Raw genomic sequence first — 17,963 nt, 5'->3', positions numbered from 1 at the left:
CTCCCATCCCCTAGCGGAGCATACCTGAAATTCCATAAAGTGCACACAGTCCTGTTTTTTTTGTTGTTTTTATTTATTTCGCCCCCCCCCTCCATCTATCGCTTCATTGCGTTGGTATTTGATGATGGCTGTTGACTTGTTGTGACGCGTGTTATATTGGCGTGTATTTAATAGATCTTATTTACATTTTATCTTCATCAATGAGGCTCCATTATATGGATCCAGAGGTTATTTGCCTCATCTTGTCTACGAGACAAACTCTTTGTCCGTTGGAAATTAAGTAAGAAAATGACATTTTTAAATATATACAAACCCTCTCTAGAGTTTAAATTTACCTCTATTAATATTCATTTGTGATTGTTTATATTCAACGAAGTATTGAAGTACCACTGTTTGTTATCACCCATACTAAGATGGTAATCACTTTTGTTTTGTGTAATGTATAATTGCCAGTGAGTTGAACAACTTGGTTCATTGTTAATTAGTGAAATTAAAAGGATTTGCAAAGTTCAGCTGAAGTCTTTCACAAGATATGTCTACTGAGATGATATCGCTCTTCATTGTTCCTACAAAGTATCGACATCTGGATGTAATGCAGTGGTGAGTTTTTGAAAGGGGAATTCTTCGAAATTCCTCTGTGGGGAATTGAACAAACGCCGCCCCTCCTAATGTTGATGAAGACACTAGACCAGGGGTTTTCAAACTGTGCATGCAGTGCCCTGCCAACATTTGTCAAGACCGCCATGGAGCGGCGGTTCCGACAAAGGTTTTTTTTTTTCGAAGTGATTCTGTGGATAGGAATCGATAAGAGGAAGGGGCGCAGCTGGCGAAGGAAGTTTTGAGAACCCCCTTCACTGTATTATTACACCACAGACACTGATCTTTTTCCTCTTTGAGTAAAATTGTCTATGCTTGTTATAATGACTCTCCATTGTTCCGTCCAAAAAACAGCGGTTATATTGAGTAGTTGCTATACTGGAAGGAAAACATGTAGGATAGTTATATGAAAAAATATGAAAATTTTTGAACTTATCCTACCCATTGTTATTATGGAATGGTTGCTATAATATGGCGTTGTTATAACGAGTGTCGACTGTGTGTATGGTATATGCTGAACGCGCTTGTTCAGCATATATATATAGTGGAAATCCTATATAATGGTAATTGCCAGTGGTATTACTCCTCAATTCTGAGCACTTTTTCATAGTGTTAATATATTCCATCTACAACAATGACACTTTCATAATGATACGTTTCACCGTCCCCTCAAGTATTGTTATATAGGTGTCTCACTGTGAATACTCTGAGGCAACATTTCTCAACCTATTGTCCGTAAACCATGCAATGGCACAGGAGACGGACTTGATAATTTAATTCTAAGTGAATGAAAAATTCACTTAAAAGCCCGGAAGTCGGTAGAATTACTTTGAGTGGAAGTCCCAGTCGTGAACCCGTAACCTTTCGTAAATTTTTTTGCTTGCTGTCATGGTCCCGGGTTAGAATTCAAGGCAGAATATAGTTAAGATATTTTCCTTAATGAGCCTGAGGCAACCATCGATAGAAAGCGCCTTCATTTCCAACCCACCTCATTAATGGCAGTAAATTGCAATATTGTGATATGGCCAGAGTTGGTGAAGTTTGTTTGAAATGTGTTTGGTGAAGTAGTCGTAAACTTGTTTTGCAGGAAATGAATGAGGGAAATTCAAATGATGAATCAGTCACGGCCCAGTAAGACTCATCTTGACTGTCGTGACCCAGCAGTTGAGAAACGCTGTGCTAGTGTAATGTAATCCGATTAATTTTTTTAGTTAGCAGTAATGAAATAAATGGGTGCAGCACTTATCCTGCATAAAAATATATATGATAAAAAAATGGGAGAAATTCACTATTTTTAAGTAATTATAGATTTTTGTCAACACATTTGTATAAACCTTCACTGTGAAGGCTTGACATGCAATTGATTTCCTTGTTCAGAGAGCCTGTATTCGTTTATGACAGCAATTCTCAATCCCTTAGGTCTTCGTATCCACTCTCCCAGGGGCTCTGCGGCTGCTCAATGAAAAGAAAAACACAGTAAATGTGAAACCAAATAGGACCCAGTTGTAAATTTTTTTAAATAATAAAAATATAAATCAGTACGAGATAAATAAAAGCGAGAAGGAAGACACATGTTTATATAAATTGGTGGTACAATTCCAACTGACTTTTGTTTTTGCAATCACCAGGAGCGTGAGGAGGGTGTGCCATTTATACAGATAAGAACACACTACAGATAAGTAAAAAATAGTCCTATGGGACTCTGAATCAAAAAAGGTTGAGAACCGCTGGCTTATGATATCCATGCAGGAATGAAATGAAGCAAGCTATAGACCTATATACACTTATACAAAATGAACTCTAAAGTGTTTGGTAAAAAAACTAGTTCATTTTCTCGTGCTACGAGCTGTATATTCTCCAACTGTCATTTCTGTGATTGATGCTGCTTATTATTTGTTCTTTGTTTCTTTTGTCCAGGTAAAATATTATTTATTTTAGTCTTAGCTTTTATATTTGTATCACCTCATAACATTTACATTTTAAATTTTAGCTGATCTGACATAAAGGAAGAATCACGGTTTGCTCAATATACATCTTGATCTCAGTTATGAACATTCCATCAATGTCATTTGTTCTGCATCATGCTGAAATTCATCTTTTGTCACCCGTGAGTATGCATTCATAATTTTTTTAAAACGACAATAGACTCTCGATAATCCGGCCATGCTCTAGTCCAATCCGTTTAGTAATCCAGTGTTTTCCCACTGGTTTTCTTGGAGTATTGAAAAGAAAATGACACTGAATATGTGTGCACAGAAGTTTATATTGCAGTATACAAATGGGATCACTTTGGGACGCAAGGCTTCTGAACAGTAATGGTTAAGACAACGGACATGATTCCTGAGCCTAGTGTCTTTTTGAAAGTCGTGGATTCGAATCTGCATTCGGTTCCCTATTGATAACGAAATGATTTTGGTAGTCTGGCACCCCCCAGTCTGTGATATGTGCAGGATTAGTGAGAGTCTATTGTAATTTATTCAATTTGAACCTTTTTCTTTTCAAATTAATCAAAAAGAAATACTTGAAGTTCTGATTTTTTTTGTGCACATATCATAACACAAAAAAAATTGACTATGGATGGTACGAATATATATAGTGACTTGGCAGAATACTGAATATTCTGCTAATGTTATGACCGAATTCTAATCATCTTAAAATTCATCATAATTATAAATAAAATTGATGTTTTTAATTGAAAATGAAATTATTGGTAATTGCAAATGATTGATAATGAATTTTAATTATGCAGTTTGTTTAATGAATAAACTGCATATTACATATATCATATTTAAAACACTGATAATTCAAGGATTTTTATTATGATTTACTGATAATCAAATTCATCTGTGACACAATGTATTCTAATATTACTTACACAATCTTTTTTTTCAACACTAAGTGAGAAAATGTCAATTATTTATTCTGAACTAGTTGTTCTTTGCCTCATTTGACTCTTTCAGTAGATCAATATGTATCATTATCTTGTCAGGGCAGATCCTTCAGTTACGGCCGTATTCACAGACAGTTTAACTACAATCGCAGGTTCAAGGATTAGAGATTGGCATAACCAGTTCGTTTCAATCTCCAATCCTTTCACCTGCGATTTTAGTTTAAACTCTGTCTGTGAATACGGCTGTTAGTGAACTTGTGTAATTCATGTTCACTTCCACCTTATTGCAGCGAGATTCTACTTTTAGTTTCATGTTCTTATCTTAAAAATCCATCCTGGCATAACCTTTCACAGAAAGGGATATACACCACACAATAAAATATAATCAGTAAATTTTAAATTTATGCGAAAAAATTCCAATTATAATTTTTTTTAAAAATTAGTTTGTTGTGCTTGGATTTACAGATATTATTCCGAATACCTAAGCATTAGTCTGCCGAACCGAATATTCGGCAAAAGGGTCAAATACAGAATAACACCCGAATATTTGTCCCAAACTCTAATTATGACCTACTTGGCACTTTATTGCTTAAAAAAAACTATCAGTCTGACCTAAGGTGGCCATACATCCCAGTTCTTAGGGACGGTCCCCGTTTGCAACTTGGTTCTCCCCTCCCATTTCAATGAGGATAAGAGCAGACTATTGTGACTTTATATCAAAAGTTGTAAAGTCACTGCATTTTAATATACAGCGTGTTCTATTAATGGACCGACAAACTCAGAGGGTTGTTGGTAGACATCAAGAGGAACAAAAATTACAATGAAACACATGGTGTCACAAACCATGTTGAGAGGGTAAAAATCACAGGAAAACGCATGCAGGTTTTGACGTCATGCTTGAAAGACAAAAAGTACAATAAAAACTAAAAAAAAATTTATTTCATAAATTATTACAAGAGTTGTTGGAAGTGGTGGCCACTGACATCATTGCACAGTCTATAATGACGTAAAAACGATTCCTGGACGCTCTCAAAGATACCAGGTATGCTTTTGATGTCTGTTTCATTGTCCACAGTGCTTGATCCTACCCCAGCGCATGCGTTTTGCAATGCTGCTTACTTCAGATTTGGTGAGCGAACACATTCAGCGATCAACTGATATCCACCTTTTGTCTCCTCTGGACTCAGAGCCTGCATGCGTTTCTGCGATTTTCACTCTCTCTATGTGTAATAGTAATGCATTCTGCTTTAGGTAGCACAGGGTGTCTGTATAAAAAGTTAATTTTTTTCACTTTAATAAATATACCAATCTCTTACAACATGAAAGACATATCTGAGTACTTTTTCTAATTGGAAGTATGCCTTTAGGATCAGTGGTTCGCCGATAAGTATATATAGGTCTCGAGGAGTTTGCTATGAACCATGTATATATATATTTTTTGTGGTTTTTTTTTTTACCCTTGAGTGGGGGGGGGGGGGTGTTCGTACATGCAGTAATTTTTATTCCTGAGTTATTTTTTTCAAATGGATATTTTTACCTTTACGTAGCTTACTTGTATTGCTGTGGTAACATCTTTTTTTTCCTTTTGCAGATGCTTGGTTCATGTCATAATTGACATTTTGTACAGAAGTCTGCCAATAAACATTGCTTGTAGCTCCAGAGGAATGTGACATGTCGCACATGCAGGATGCTGGATAAGTACTGTGTGAAGCTGGCATGGCTCAAGAATTTCTCCCGTTTTGTGACGTCTTGTTCAACATCATCTCTCTTGCCTCCTACTTCTGTGATATTGTGTTCGATGTCATTACTGTATACACCCTATACATAAGTGACCAGTTCTCATGGTTTGTTCTTTCCCTGTCTTTTATTATGTTATCACTGCTCATCAGTCAGCTGATGTCCCTGAAATGGTATTTCAGCCAGACTCAAAGCAAAGACTTCAGACTCTCTGTCATTGCTGTTATTCACCTGATGCAGTTTGGTGTTCTGTGGCGCTATTTCAAGCTTTTCCTACCTGTTGATCTGGGTTTTGTGAAAAATGAAGTTAGAGACTTGTGCATGCTCAGGCTTGTTCATGCATTTTGTGAAGCTGCACCCATGCTTCTGATTCAGCTGCATTTAATTTGGCTGAAGTCATCGTCGAATGAGGTTACTGATCTTAATGTTGTGTCCACCGTCTTCTCCCTCTTCAGTGTCTGCTGGGCACTCGCTTCGTTCAGCAAGAATGTCCGTCATCGTAACATTCACAAGCTGGTTTTGACGTGGCTGGGTGTCATATTTCAGTTTTGTTGGAGGTTTGGTACCGTTTCTTCCCGTGTGGTTGCCCTTACAGTATATGCAACTTTGTACCATTACTGGGTTTTTCTAGTGATATTCTTGCATTGGCTGAGCATGCTTTTGTGGCTCGTGTCACCGAAAAATGTGTTCCATGGAGAAACAATGAATATGAGTAAAAGAATGTCTTATTCAGTGCTGATTGCTTTCGTTTACATATTTTGTTACATAAATCTGCAAGAAATCAATGCTCGCCAGAAGATGATGGCTTTTTATATCACAATGTTTTTGGAGAATTCTCTTCTTATGGCAGTCTTCCTCAGTCTTCGTGCCCAACCAGCATGGTTTCATGGTTTCTCTGTGGCTGTTGTGTGGGGTGGTTTTTCTTTGGGTATCACTTTCATGGTACTTTATTATCGTTTCTTTCATATCCAGCGACTAAAGCATAGTTTTTCGACCGGGGGTGACATGGAGTCGCAATGTCCAGAATGTGCTGCAGGGAACGGCTGCAATGGGCATCTTGAAAAAGGAGAAATATGCAGTGAAGAGAAAGCTCTTACAAGTACAGATAACTCTATCAAGAAGCCTTCGTCTGAAAAATGCAAGAGTTCTGCCATGTTTTGTTCTTCAAACAATCATTTCCAGAATGGCATGGCATCTAGCATACCAGGTGTCTTCAACTGCCGTTTGAATCCAGCTTTCAAGCGGAAGAAGAAAAAACCATCAACATTTGTGCCTCCACCACCACCAGTACCAGCTCTCAGTAACAATGGTAAAGCATCCAGTCCATTCTGGAAGAAACCAGCTGTTAAATCTTGCAGCAGTGAACCTGACAGCAGTGTTGGCTCTCGTGTCAACATACAGCAGAAGTTGCAAGAGAAAAAGCAGCAACAGCTATTGGAACTAAAAGAAATTGAGGAAGAAATCAAACAAGGCAAACTTAAAAGACCACATCCATTGGATATAGGTGAGCAAGATACTCTGCGGCAGCCGATACCACCATCTAAAAAGCAGCCATCTGTTAAACCAGAATCCCAAAGCTCTAGGCCACTTCTGTATCATTCGTTGGTTGGTCCGCACATTCCAAATGGTATGCGGCCCAAAACAAAACAGCGTTCGCAGACCCCAGAGATTTTGTTAGTTCCAGAGAACTTGGATAAGTCAGGTCTTTATTATGATTATCAAGAATCTCTTTCATCATATCAAGTTTCATCACCTCGTGTTGGTTTTCCGAGAACTTATGATGCTTGTGTGAACAATAACCCGGCCGCATTAATCAATAGCAAACTTTGTCCTCGTGTTAGAAACACTTGTGCTATCAACAACGATTACTTACGCGAGTGTGCTATGCGAGAGACACCTGGTCACACCCAAAACTGTTATCACGTGCCTTCGGATTTGGACAGCCAAATATCGCTACCTAGGTCATACACTTTGCCGAGAGAGTTTCGGTACTACCGCCGTCCTAGGCCCAGGAAGCCTATTCGCACGGAACATTTTGTGCCGTCTAATAATTCCAGTGACGGAGATGTAGACTCTGCAGATGATAATGACGTTTATGTGCCTTTTACTAGTAGCCGTGTAATAAACCATATCAAATTCAGGCCTTATCAGCATCCGTACAGGGTTTGTGGAGGCGTTGTTGCTGGACAGTTGCATGAGACAAAGCTCTAAGTGTACAAATTTTTTTTATAGGTACTTTAAATCTAATTATTATGCACAATATACAAAAATATATTATATAAATGTATGTTGAATTTTTGAGATTGTGAAAAATGTGATGTTTATATTTTGATACCCGTATTTGTAAATAATTTAAGAAAAGAAAATATAAGCTTTTTTACTTTTTTTAATATGAGTAATTATTGTCTACGTTATGTTGTTGATAACATAATCATATACGACTTCTGTAATTGTTATACTGTCTAAGCTTATCATAACAATCATGCATTATGATAAGTCAGTTTTTCCTTATTCATCTTGTGCAGTTTTTCATCCAATAAACCATCTGCAAAGACCGTTCAATTCAATATCCGCACTTTTCCACTCTTTTTCTGCAAAGAAATTTGCGAAAAGGGTGTTCGACCTTGATTTTTGATCAGGGGTGGGTCAAACACTTCCCCCTAAAGACTGCAGTGGTAGCATGGGCAGAGATACGGGGGTGCCCAGTGTCGAAGGTAGAGTCAAATGATCTAATGTATATCATAGCTGCCAAGTCTCCCGAATTTTTCGGGAATCTCCCGAATTTTAGCTTCATCGCTCGACCTCCCGAAAAGTTCTTAAATCTCCCGAATTTTTACGAAAATCACAAAAATCCCTAATTGTCCCTAAAAATTCCCTACTTCATTAAAAAAAAATCCCCGCTTATGAAAACAATCCCTAAGGAATTTCTTGTGGGGCATGAAGCCTCTTTTTTTTCCCTTTCGAAATGACGTCACACGTCGTAAATGGGGAAATTCCCTTTTTAAGGAAGTTTTACAAACCCTCTGATGGTAACAAGAAAGTTGTTTGTCTTATCGTGCAGGGAAATGGCTTAGCAGCCAATAGTCCTGGATAATAATTGAAGATTATAGTCACGCGCATATGGTCAAAATTTCTTTTGTTGAAGTTACGTACGTGCGATATAACAAAGCATGAATAATGATAAGCAAAAACATATTTAATCAATTTTAAAGATACTTATTCCGATGAATTTCCTTTCATCAAACATTCCAGAAGAGGGCCTACTTTTCCTTTTTGTACAAGTTGTGTTACGGACATAAACATCGGGCATGGAAAGACTGCCATCATCACTCATGTGAAATTAAAAAAAAAGCATCGAGCAAGTGTCACAAAAAGTCAGTGTTCTTCAAAAATTGACGGTGTTTTCCTTCATCTTCCGATGATTTTGGGGTCATTCGCGCAGAATGTTTGTTCACAGCGTTTCTGATTGAACACAATATTTATATTTACATCATTGAAGTTTTGGCCTCCAATTTCACTTGTTTTTTGCGTAGAAATTTTATTCCCAAGGGTTTAACTTCCATGTGTGTAAAATCCCTATTTTAATTTGACCAGTAGGGATTTTATTCCCTACGCTTTAAGTTTTATGTTTGGAAAATCCCTATTTTATTTGGAAAAATCCCTATTGTATTTATTAGGGAGTGGTTTTAGCATAAAATACGGGTTTGCGTGAAAATCTCCAGAATTTTCATTTTCAAAAGTTGGCAGCTATGGTATATATGAATTGACATCATCGTGCCCCCCAGCAATAATGACCGTGCCCCCTAGACCTCCAAGTCTATCTCTGACTATGCGTGGTAGGAGGCTAAAAGAGCTTTCGCCAAGGGGATTCTGGGATTTTTTCACCCATCCAAAGCTGCACACCATTGTTTAACCAACAATATTTACTTGAGGATTCATCCCATTTTAAAACTGCCTGTATTTATGGTCCGGATTTATTTCACTTTTTTCAAATTATGCCAGATAATTTTTTCCACATTACAGCTCTTATTGGTGAGCCATCGTCTTTTTCTTATTTTTAGGATTGAATCGTTTAACACAGTTGAACCTTGTTAACACCAAAATACCCGCTCCAAGGTTGCCAGGGCAGAAACTAAAGGGGGTGCGAGGGATTTATGGTGCCCTGGCTAAGTGAGAACACAAATTCTTTCTTCGCCTTTGACTACTGAAAAATTACTAGGTGGGAAACTGAAATGCATACTTGCCCCGTGTGATGAGAGTCCATTCTTGTTTCTGGTATTACTGTCCCAGGCCTTGTCTGCCCCTCAAGTTTTCTCAACATTTTCATTGCCAAGGTATGGTCCAAAAGAGTGACAGCTTGGGGTGTCGTGCGAATTTTTATTATTTCAAAAAACTAATGTGTTATTTCAAAAAACTAAACTACACAAAAGCTTAGGCTGCACCCTCATTTAAGCCGCCCCGTCTTTGATATTGGGGAGCATGGTATAATCTTCTAGTAATCACGAGAAACATGATGGGATGTTTTATATCAGTGTTTCCTATCTTCTTTGATGTTTTGGATCCCCTGTGGCCTCAGAAGGTCAATCACAACACCACCCTTCCATAAAATAAGTTTTTTTTGTTTTATAATTTACGCATCATAAAAATTGAATAAATTATGATTTCACTGTACAAAATACGTCATTCATTGTAATGGTAGTAAATGAGTGATCCTGCAGACCTCCCCCAGGTGTTCGCATAATACAGGTTTCTAAACATTGCCTTATATAAAGCCAATATGGAATTCTCTCGAGACATTTTTTTTATAATGACCCGATTTAATGTCCATCCTCAGTGGATCAATGAGGGTTGTTACAATGAGTGTCAGCTGTATAATCATTATGTTAAGGGATTTGTACTTGTGATTTAAAGGTGATTTACAAGGTGCCACTCTCTAAAACTAGGCGGGCGATAGTACACGTCAAGACAAAAAATTTTTGAGATGCAACTCAGTGTTACATCACATTTATTTGGGAGATAAGTGTATTACTTTACTCAAAAGTAGGCACAAAAGTATGGCAACCTTGTTTTCGCAGGCTGCGTAGCAACAGGAAAATTTCATACTTGGTTGATGGTGGGGAAAATTTCTTCCAGTCACATGCAATTATGGAGGGGGAAAAATCCCCTTTTCTCTCTTAACGACGTGTTGCATAAAAAAAAATATTTTTCCCTTTAAAATTTTCTCTTTTTTTTTTTGGTGCTGGTTGCTTAAATTGCGTGTTAACCCTGTAGTAGCAATCACTAGGTATCTCGTCTAACTTGATTCAATTTATTTTGGCAATCACAAAATATCTTGGGTGCCTTAAACTCTTTAATTTTTGGAATTCCAAGCCCAGCTACTGTTTTAAAGTTGCTTTTAGTCAAACGTGCTTTCCATTCTCCTCCACTCCCCTACCTTCAACCTGTCAATCAACTGCAAGTGGATGGAGTCAGCTTTTGTTCAATCTGAAGGATTATTACGTACAACAGAAAATTATAGTTTTATCTTCCATGTTTTTAGTATTTGGGGGAGGGGAGAGCATTTATATATCGGCTCAGGCCTATTGGGAAAAAAAATGATTATTCTTGAAAATAGGTGGCAATTTTTAGAAGATAGTGATTTCCATTGTGGCAGTAATGTGGATCAAATAAATTTTTTAAAAAAGGGTCAACATTCATTGACCAGAATTTTTTTTTACCTCAAAATATAGATGGCAATACCACCAAAACATGCAAGATTCAAACTACATAAATACATTAGGGCTGCACCTACACTCAACATATATTCCAGCACATGCACCAGTTCTTTAGAAACTCCCCTGAGGAATATTTATGAGGTGTACATATGCTTAAGTAGTGGTAGTAGCTAGGTTCCCTCCCACCTGTAACACATTACTCAGGATCTGTGCTTTATAGTTTTAATAAGACAGGTCTGTGTGGTTTGAATATGCTCAGAACTTACACCCCCTCTGTGTGCATAAAAATGCCAGTGGTGTGATGCCACCATAAAATGATACATCTGAACTTTTGAAAATGTAAATTAGAATTTTATCAGCTGACATTTGTATTATAATGGAACAGCTAAAATGTTAGCTGATAAGTCAGTTTCTGGAGATGGCAATACTCGAATGGTTACACTTCTTTTTTTGGGTCAGCACTTGTTTTTCGTTTCGGTTGAAGAAAAGTACCCAAATTATTTTGCGGTTTACATTCGTACCTCATGTTATTAGCATGCTGCACTTGGATTTGATTCTGTCGTGAGCATGTCTCGGGGAAAAACGTCCAAAAATGTAATCAAGTGCCAAAACAACATGTATATTGTTGTTTGGCTGGAATTAATAAGCGGAGAACAATTTCGTGAATTTTTTTTTCTCTCAAATTTTGAAAAATCTTAAATTTCTTTCAGTTTATTTTCTGAATTAAAAAAAAGCCGAAACTCACTCTCTACCAATTAACGATAGAAAAAATAGAGTTTAATAATATGGAAAAGGATTTATAAAAATTGAGTTTTCTAAAAAAACATGTTATCTAAGTGGGTGCGGGAAGGTATATCGTATTGCATTGGGGATGCCCAATGAAAAATAGGTAAGAACCACTGGACTAGAAATATGATTATACAGGGTGTCTTGTAAGTGCGAATGTGGCATTTATCGCATCAATCGTCTGTCGTAGAGGTATTGAAAACATATTCAAAAATAACCCTGTACCAATTTTGAGAGTGAAAATACAGTGTAAAAAAATTAAATTTTTATATGATCCCTTTGTCTTCTAACTTCCAATTAGGAAATTGTTGCCCTGTCCAGGACCGTCTTAAGAACATCATGGGGCCAAGTATTTTTTCTGAGGGCCTACCAGACTAGTTTGCTTGCTTATTCTAGGAAATTTCAACAAGATCTCATTTTTGTGAGGCTCCTCTTCTCTTGAGGTGCCCGGATGGATCCACGCGTTAAGACGGCACTGGCTCTGTCTCTCCTGAGGCCAACAAAAAAAATTTTCAAGTTTCTAAGCAGAGATATTTGAATCCAAAAATCGGTGGAAAGGAGCGTTGTCCGTTATTAGTTTTTGCTATTCTTTCATAACTTTTCTCTCCAGTTTTTGAATTCAAATATCTTAGCGAATATTGCACTTAGAAACACGGAATTTTTCCTGTTGGATTCAAGAGATCTAGTTAGAAAGTTGTTACCGTGTAAGTTAGGAGGACAGGGGGGACCGTAAAAAAAATTGAGATTTTGTGACGCACTGTAATTTTTACTCTCAAAACTGGTACAGGGTTATTTTTGAATGCCTTTTGAGCGTTTTTTAAATTGGAATCATACCTCTATGATGGACGGTCGATGAGATGAAGGCCGCATTAGCACTTACTGAACATCCTGTATATACAACATTTTAGCAATTCTCATAGTAGTTGGTGCTCAAAAGCAATAAAAATGTATAAATAGCATTTGATGATTATTATGCCATTGAGTGACTAACTCTAGCCATATAAAAAACTCAATTTTTTTGGATCTCTCTCCTACAAGCTCGCGATCCACTGTCACTTAGGGCTGTTGTCATCAGGGCTTGACAAATCAAAAAAACAAATTTAGTTGCCGTCGCACTCCCTCAAAATCGGTCTAAAATAGTGTACTTTTCATGCTAGGTGGCACAATTTCGAATAATTTTGTGCTGTTTCAGACTTCAGTGTTCATTAAGAAAAAATGGACGGGCAAATTTTAATTCTCGTGGTGACCTGGAATTTGTCAAGTTACTACCTTCTGATTAGAGTTTTACAAGTGTAAAAATTTGGAGTTCTCAACTCTAGCATTATAGAAAAAAAAAAATCGGCACTATGTGAATCAAGATGGTTTTAGTTGTTTTTCATTCCATTTCCCCCCCCCCCCCCCTTCAAATTCTTCTCCCCTAATCCGTTAACCTTTATTTGGCCCATGTCCTGTTTCTGGCGGGGGGGGGGGGGGCTTTGGTCAAAGCAGGACTCTCAAGTATAGTTAAATATAAGGTAAATCCACTTTACGATAAAAAATTATTTGAGAAAAACGATCCTGAATGTGTGGAATAAAGTGATTTTTCCCTATATAACGCAACTGTTCAGGCTTTAAAGTCGGTTCTACCACCAAAAATGAATGCACCTGGGGCTATAATCTTTGAATGCTATAAGATGGAACCACTCTAATTTTTGAAAAAAAAATTGCAGTAAACTGGTTTCATTCCTGGACCCCTCAATCGGTTGTCAGCAAATATATGTTCTAATTTGGAAGTCTAGTCTCAATATTTGCGAAAAAAATTTTTTTTCATTGAAATACAGGGTGGACACATTCAAAAAAAAACAAAACTGCGGTTTGCCCTAAAATACGCTTCGCGTAGTTTTTTTCTTTTTTGAATTTAAAAAATTCAAATTTCGCTCGCAGGTGGCGCTGCAAAACGAAAAATCTCGACACAGCAAACAGTATATATTTAATGTGAAAATTTTCGCTACATAAAACTACCATATTTCAACATGAGCACCCTTTCAAATGTAGCCAGAGATAAAAAAAAGAGTGCTGATATTAAAACATGAGTTTTTTGTAAGTCATTGTGTCACAAACAGTAATGCACTATTTGTGTTGCATTTTAGTTTTATGTAGAATCTTTCGTTTTGCAGTGCCACTTGTGAGTGAAATATGAACTTTTTTTACATTTTGTTAAAACTACGCCATAAGATTTTTTTGTGATTACCACACTTTATGTCAATTGGTTGATATGTTATTACAGTAAAACCTGAATTCAAAGGAATCGCAAGGTACCAAGATTTTTTTCCCGTTGAATACAGGTTCAATATACGTGTAAAATTATGAAATGATCTCGTATATAATTGAAATAAAATTAAAATAAATCAATTAAAATTAATGTAAATAATTTAAATGTACATAAAGTAATGCATACTACAGTCGAATCCCGTTATAACGAACGTCAAGAGACCGACAGGCCCGTCATTTGGGGGGGGGGGGTTCATCTGAAATGGCGCATTTATGTTCTTTTTACATTTCTGAAATTTTCAATGAGGGTGTCAATATGTGTCTCATGGCAGGTTCAGTTTGTACATTATCGTCTATGTTTGTGCAATCCTCAGCACCAGAGCTGTTACTAGGATTTTTGTGTGGGGGGGGGGGCAATATAGCTTTCTGACCACTGTAAAACTCGATTTGCACCCCTTGATTTATCCCTCCCCCCCTTAATTCCGGCCCTGCGATCACGAAAAGCATAATTTTGCAAGTCTTGCATATTATTTAAAAACCAAACCCTTACACTGATTTTTCTCGTAGAAAAGAATTGTTACAGTTTAAGAAAGGAACTGTACCCTACATATGGCTTTTTAAACCATATCATCAAGTACGGAAACAGTTTTTGCTAATTCTAAGGGGGTAGGGAAGTAGAACTCACATTGGCAAGCAAGAATTGTGAAAAATTTTCGAACTGTTCAACATTTTGTATGATCTTGGTGTTTGTGCGAAATTTTCCGTTAAGACAGGTTCCGTTCGATCCAGGTTTTTTAATGTGTATTTTGGCATTGACAAATCACGGGAACAATATTTTTTTCCGTTGAAGACAGGTTTTAATGTAGTTTTTTTTTCTCAAATGTGTTCAGAACTTCTCGTCCACCCTGTATAATTATGGTTTCGGGAAAGGGGCGAGTTTGCTTTACCTCCCCCCAGTGAAAAAGTATTGTCATAGGTGGAGGAGCCAGTATACAAGCTCATTTTTTATAATCGAATCCGATATGCCAGATTGCAATCGATAAATTTAAATTTTTTGTCATATACTTCCAAAATGACTTTTTTTTGGTACGTAAGAGTCAAGTAACAGTGAAAATATTTGTCAAAATACTAGCCAAGTCGTAATAATCAATTGTTCATAACACCGTTTGTGTGATCAAGCTGAATCTTTAAGAGGCTGGAAAAGCAACTAAGAGTTTTCCCTATTGATTTTGGAAACGAAATATGAAATAGGTATACAGGGTAATTCAGAAAAAATGGGAAAAACTTTGTATTGGTGTGTACTATCACCTCTTAGACCATGCATTCTTTGATGACAATTGTTTAACATGAAGCGCAAGCGCATTTCGAAATGGCCTCTCCGCAAACGTTAAAACGACATCCCTGTTAAAATTTATCGGGAGAAAAAGAACATCGTGCATGCAAATGCAACCTGGGAGAGAGGAAGAAACCGTATTCATCAAACCGGGAAAGGATCCAGTTTCGTACAACTGCCGCGATGCAAGCGCGCAAATGTTTTCGGATTGGGCAACCGCTCGCCATACATTCGTGCTGCCTCTATGGTACTTCCGTTTGCAGTTCCGTAAATGAAATGAGTCGTCTGATTTTTCAGCATTACTAAAGTGCGCTATTATCCCATACGTTACAACTGTTATTCCAGCGTTCTAACTTCACAGGGCTGGCGTCCGCGCCTTTTATTCACTGTGTCGCAGATTTTATATGGTTTCTTCCACAGGTTACATTTGCATGTGTGTGGTGTTCCTTTTCTCCCTATACATTTCAACAGGAATGCCGTTTTAACGTTTGTGGAGCGACCGTTTCAAAACGCGCTAGAGCGTTTGCGTTTCATGTTAGACCATGCATTATTTGATGACAATTTTCACAATCCTTTATGCTTGAGGAAAAAAAATTGTATTTGGTGTGTACTATATCTCTTGAAGTTTTTCCCCATCTTTTCTGAATCACTCTGTAGTCGACACTTCATAAAGCCGAGAGCAAACTCTAGCCTGGCCCAAAACGTTCCAAGGTTGGTCATGGACCAGTAGTTTGTCCGCTTTACCATTGGTAACGATAGTCGAATGTTGGTCGAAGAGCCGCCTCCCCTTTCAACCAATCTGACCACACATTGGTCGAAGAACGCCAAGTCACAACACGGGTGGTGCCCGAGTGGCAAGATGCTCATCGTCCACAGGTTCAAACCCACGCATAGCACGTTAGAAACAATTTACCTACTGAGCCTTCATTTCCCACCCACACACAACTCTGGTTGTAAATTGCCATACTTCGATATATGACCGGAGTTGGTGCGCGGTAAAGCAAGGTTTTCCCAGGAGCAGGTTTCTAGACCGCGTCGTGCAGCGCGAAAACTGAGTGGTCAAAAAAACGGAATTTCAAGTTTTTAACCAATCAGCGTTTTTACGATGCACACTGCGCAAAAATTCTACTCCTAGGAAAACCCGGTTTTAAGGGGGGTAGTCACAATACGAGTGTTCTGGAAACATTCGCAAGGAACACCGGGCAGCCTATGCAGCTGGTGCTTCATTGCCAGCCTTGGATATTGGTTTCTCATCTTTTATTTTTTATGTCATTTGAAATCGTCTCCAGGTTTCTCGAATTATTTTTCATTTTGAACTTTATATTAAAAAAAAACTAATATACACTGCTCAAAACAATTAGGGAAGCACATGGTTTTAACAAAATTACGCAAAGATGTATACCGATAAGTAACATAAAATGAATCATCCATAATTTAAAGCCTAGCAGGAAACGGAAGAAGAAAACTTCATATGCAAATCAAAGTTCATGTCGTTAAAAACCAGAAAAAGGAGATAAGGGCAGAAATCGGGGTGTTGCAGAAACGTCTGTTTTACTACCGTAACTGTGAAATTCGATTGCGCAGTATTTTTTTTTTCAGACAAGGTGACTTGAGGATGTCTCAACAACGTGATTTACCGGAATCCATGGCATGGCGTGTTATAGGCAGACTGGAATCCGGGCAAACACAACGTAGTGTCGCGGACGCTGTTGGAGTCGCCAGAAGTGTTGTTGCAAGGCTGTGGAATCGATTCCAAGAAACAGGAAATGTTAGACGTCGACCAGGGCAAGGTCGGCCACGCGCCACTACAGCAACTGATGACCGGTATATACGGTTAACAGCCCGTCGAAACAGAACAGGGAATGCTACGCAGCTGCAAAGACGGTTCCTCTTGGCAACAGGACGAAGGGTGTCCAGCCAAACAGTACGTAATCGGCTTCATGAGGCTCTATGCACGTAGGCCAATGGTCTGCATACCGTGCGGCCCGAAGAAGATGGGCTGCTGAACATCGAGATTGGGAGCAACATGATTGGAGCCAAGTGCTGTTTACAGACGACACCCGACGTGTTCTGGTATGGAGGGACAGGGGCACTCGAAATAACCCCGCATTCGTTCGTGAAAGGTCACAATACAGACGAGCTGGTTGGACGTACGGACCTGCATATCATTCGGAATGGCACTTTGACGGCCCGAAGGTATGCAGACGAGATACTGCGACCTCATGTCATCCCTTACGCTGGAGATTCCTTTGTTTTCCAGAATGATAATGCCCGACCGCATAGCTTGTCTGGTGGAGAACATGCTTGAAGCTGAAACAATACAGCGTATGGAATGGCCAGCGTGCTCTCCTGACCTGAATCCAATCGAGCATGTTTGGGACATGCTCGGACGACGCATTGCTGCGCGACCAAGGCCGCCTGTTACTGTCCGAGACTTGCAGATTGCACTTCTTGAGTGGAACAGTCAGGGGCGTAGCCAGAAATTTCGTTCGGGGGGGGGGGACCAAAGTGACAGAACAATGGATTTGGCCATCTTTTTCCCTTTTTTCGGTCATTTTCTCACATTCGGGGGGGGTCTGGACCCCCCCCCCCCCGGCTACGCCCTTGGGAACAGTATTTCCCAAGTCTGATCGATAAACTCATCGCATCCATGACA

The 17,963-nt window shown here is 38.4% G+C and overlaps 1 protein-coding gene across 1 annotated transcript; it reads left to right on the top strand.

The window, feature by feature from the left end:
- The first annotated feature begins 17 nt into the window (after positions 1-17).
- LOC149089408 (uncharacterized) lies at positions 18-7,609 on the top strand. Its single transcript, XM_089238301.1, has 3 exons — positions 18-280; positions 2,588-2,704; positions 5,079-7,609. The coding sequence occupies exon 3, from the start codon at positions 5,204-5,206 to the stop codon at positions 7,433-7,435; it is 2,232 nt and encodes a 743-aa protein (XP_089094427.1). The 5' UTR covers positions 18-280; positions 2,588-2,704; positions 5,079-5,203; the 3' UTR covers positions 7,436-7,609.
- Positions 7,610-17,963: the final 10,354 nt, after the last annotated feature.

This window comes from Pholcus phalangioides, unplaced genomic scaffold (assembly GCF_987345545.1).
Source record: "Pholcus phalangioides strain wild (caught in Gottingen) unplaced genomic scaffold, Ppha-v1.0 ptg000002l_1, whole genome shotgun sequence".
In the NCBI taxonomy this organism is placed as follows: Eukaryota; Metazoa; Arthropoda; class Arachnida; order Araneae; family Pholcidae; genus Pholcus; species Pholcus phalangioides.
Note: the sequence above shows the minus strand (reverse complement) of the source record. Positions and strands in the feature narration are given on the sequence as shown.

Bases quoted from the DNA above. Each gene is read 5' to 3' on its own strand.
- LOC149089408 (XM_089238301.1), top strand. From the start codon at position 5,204: ATGGCTCAAGAATTTCTCCCGTTTTGTGACGTCTTGTTCAACATCATC.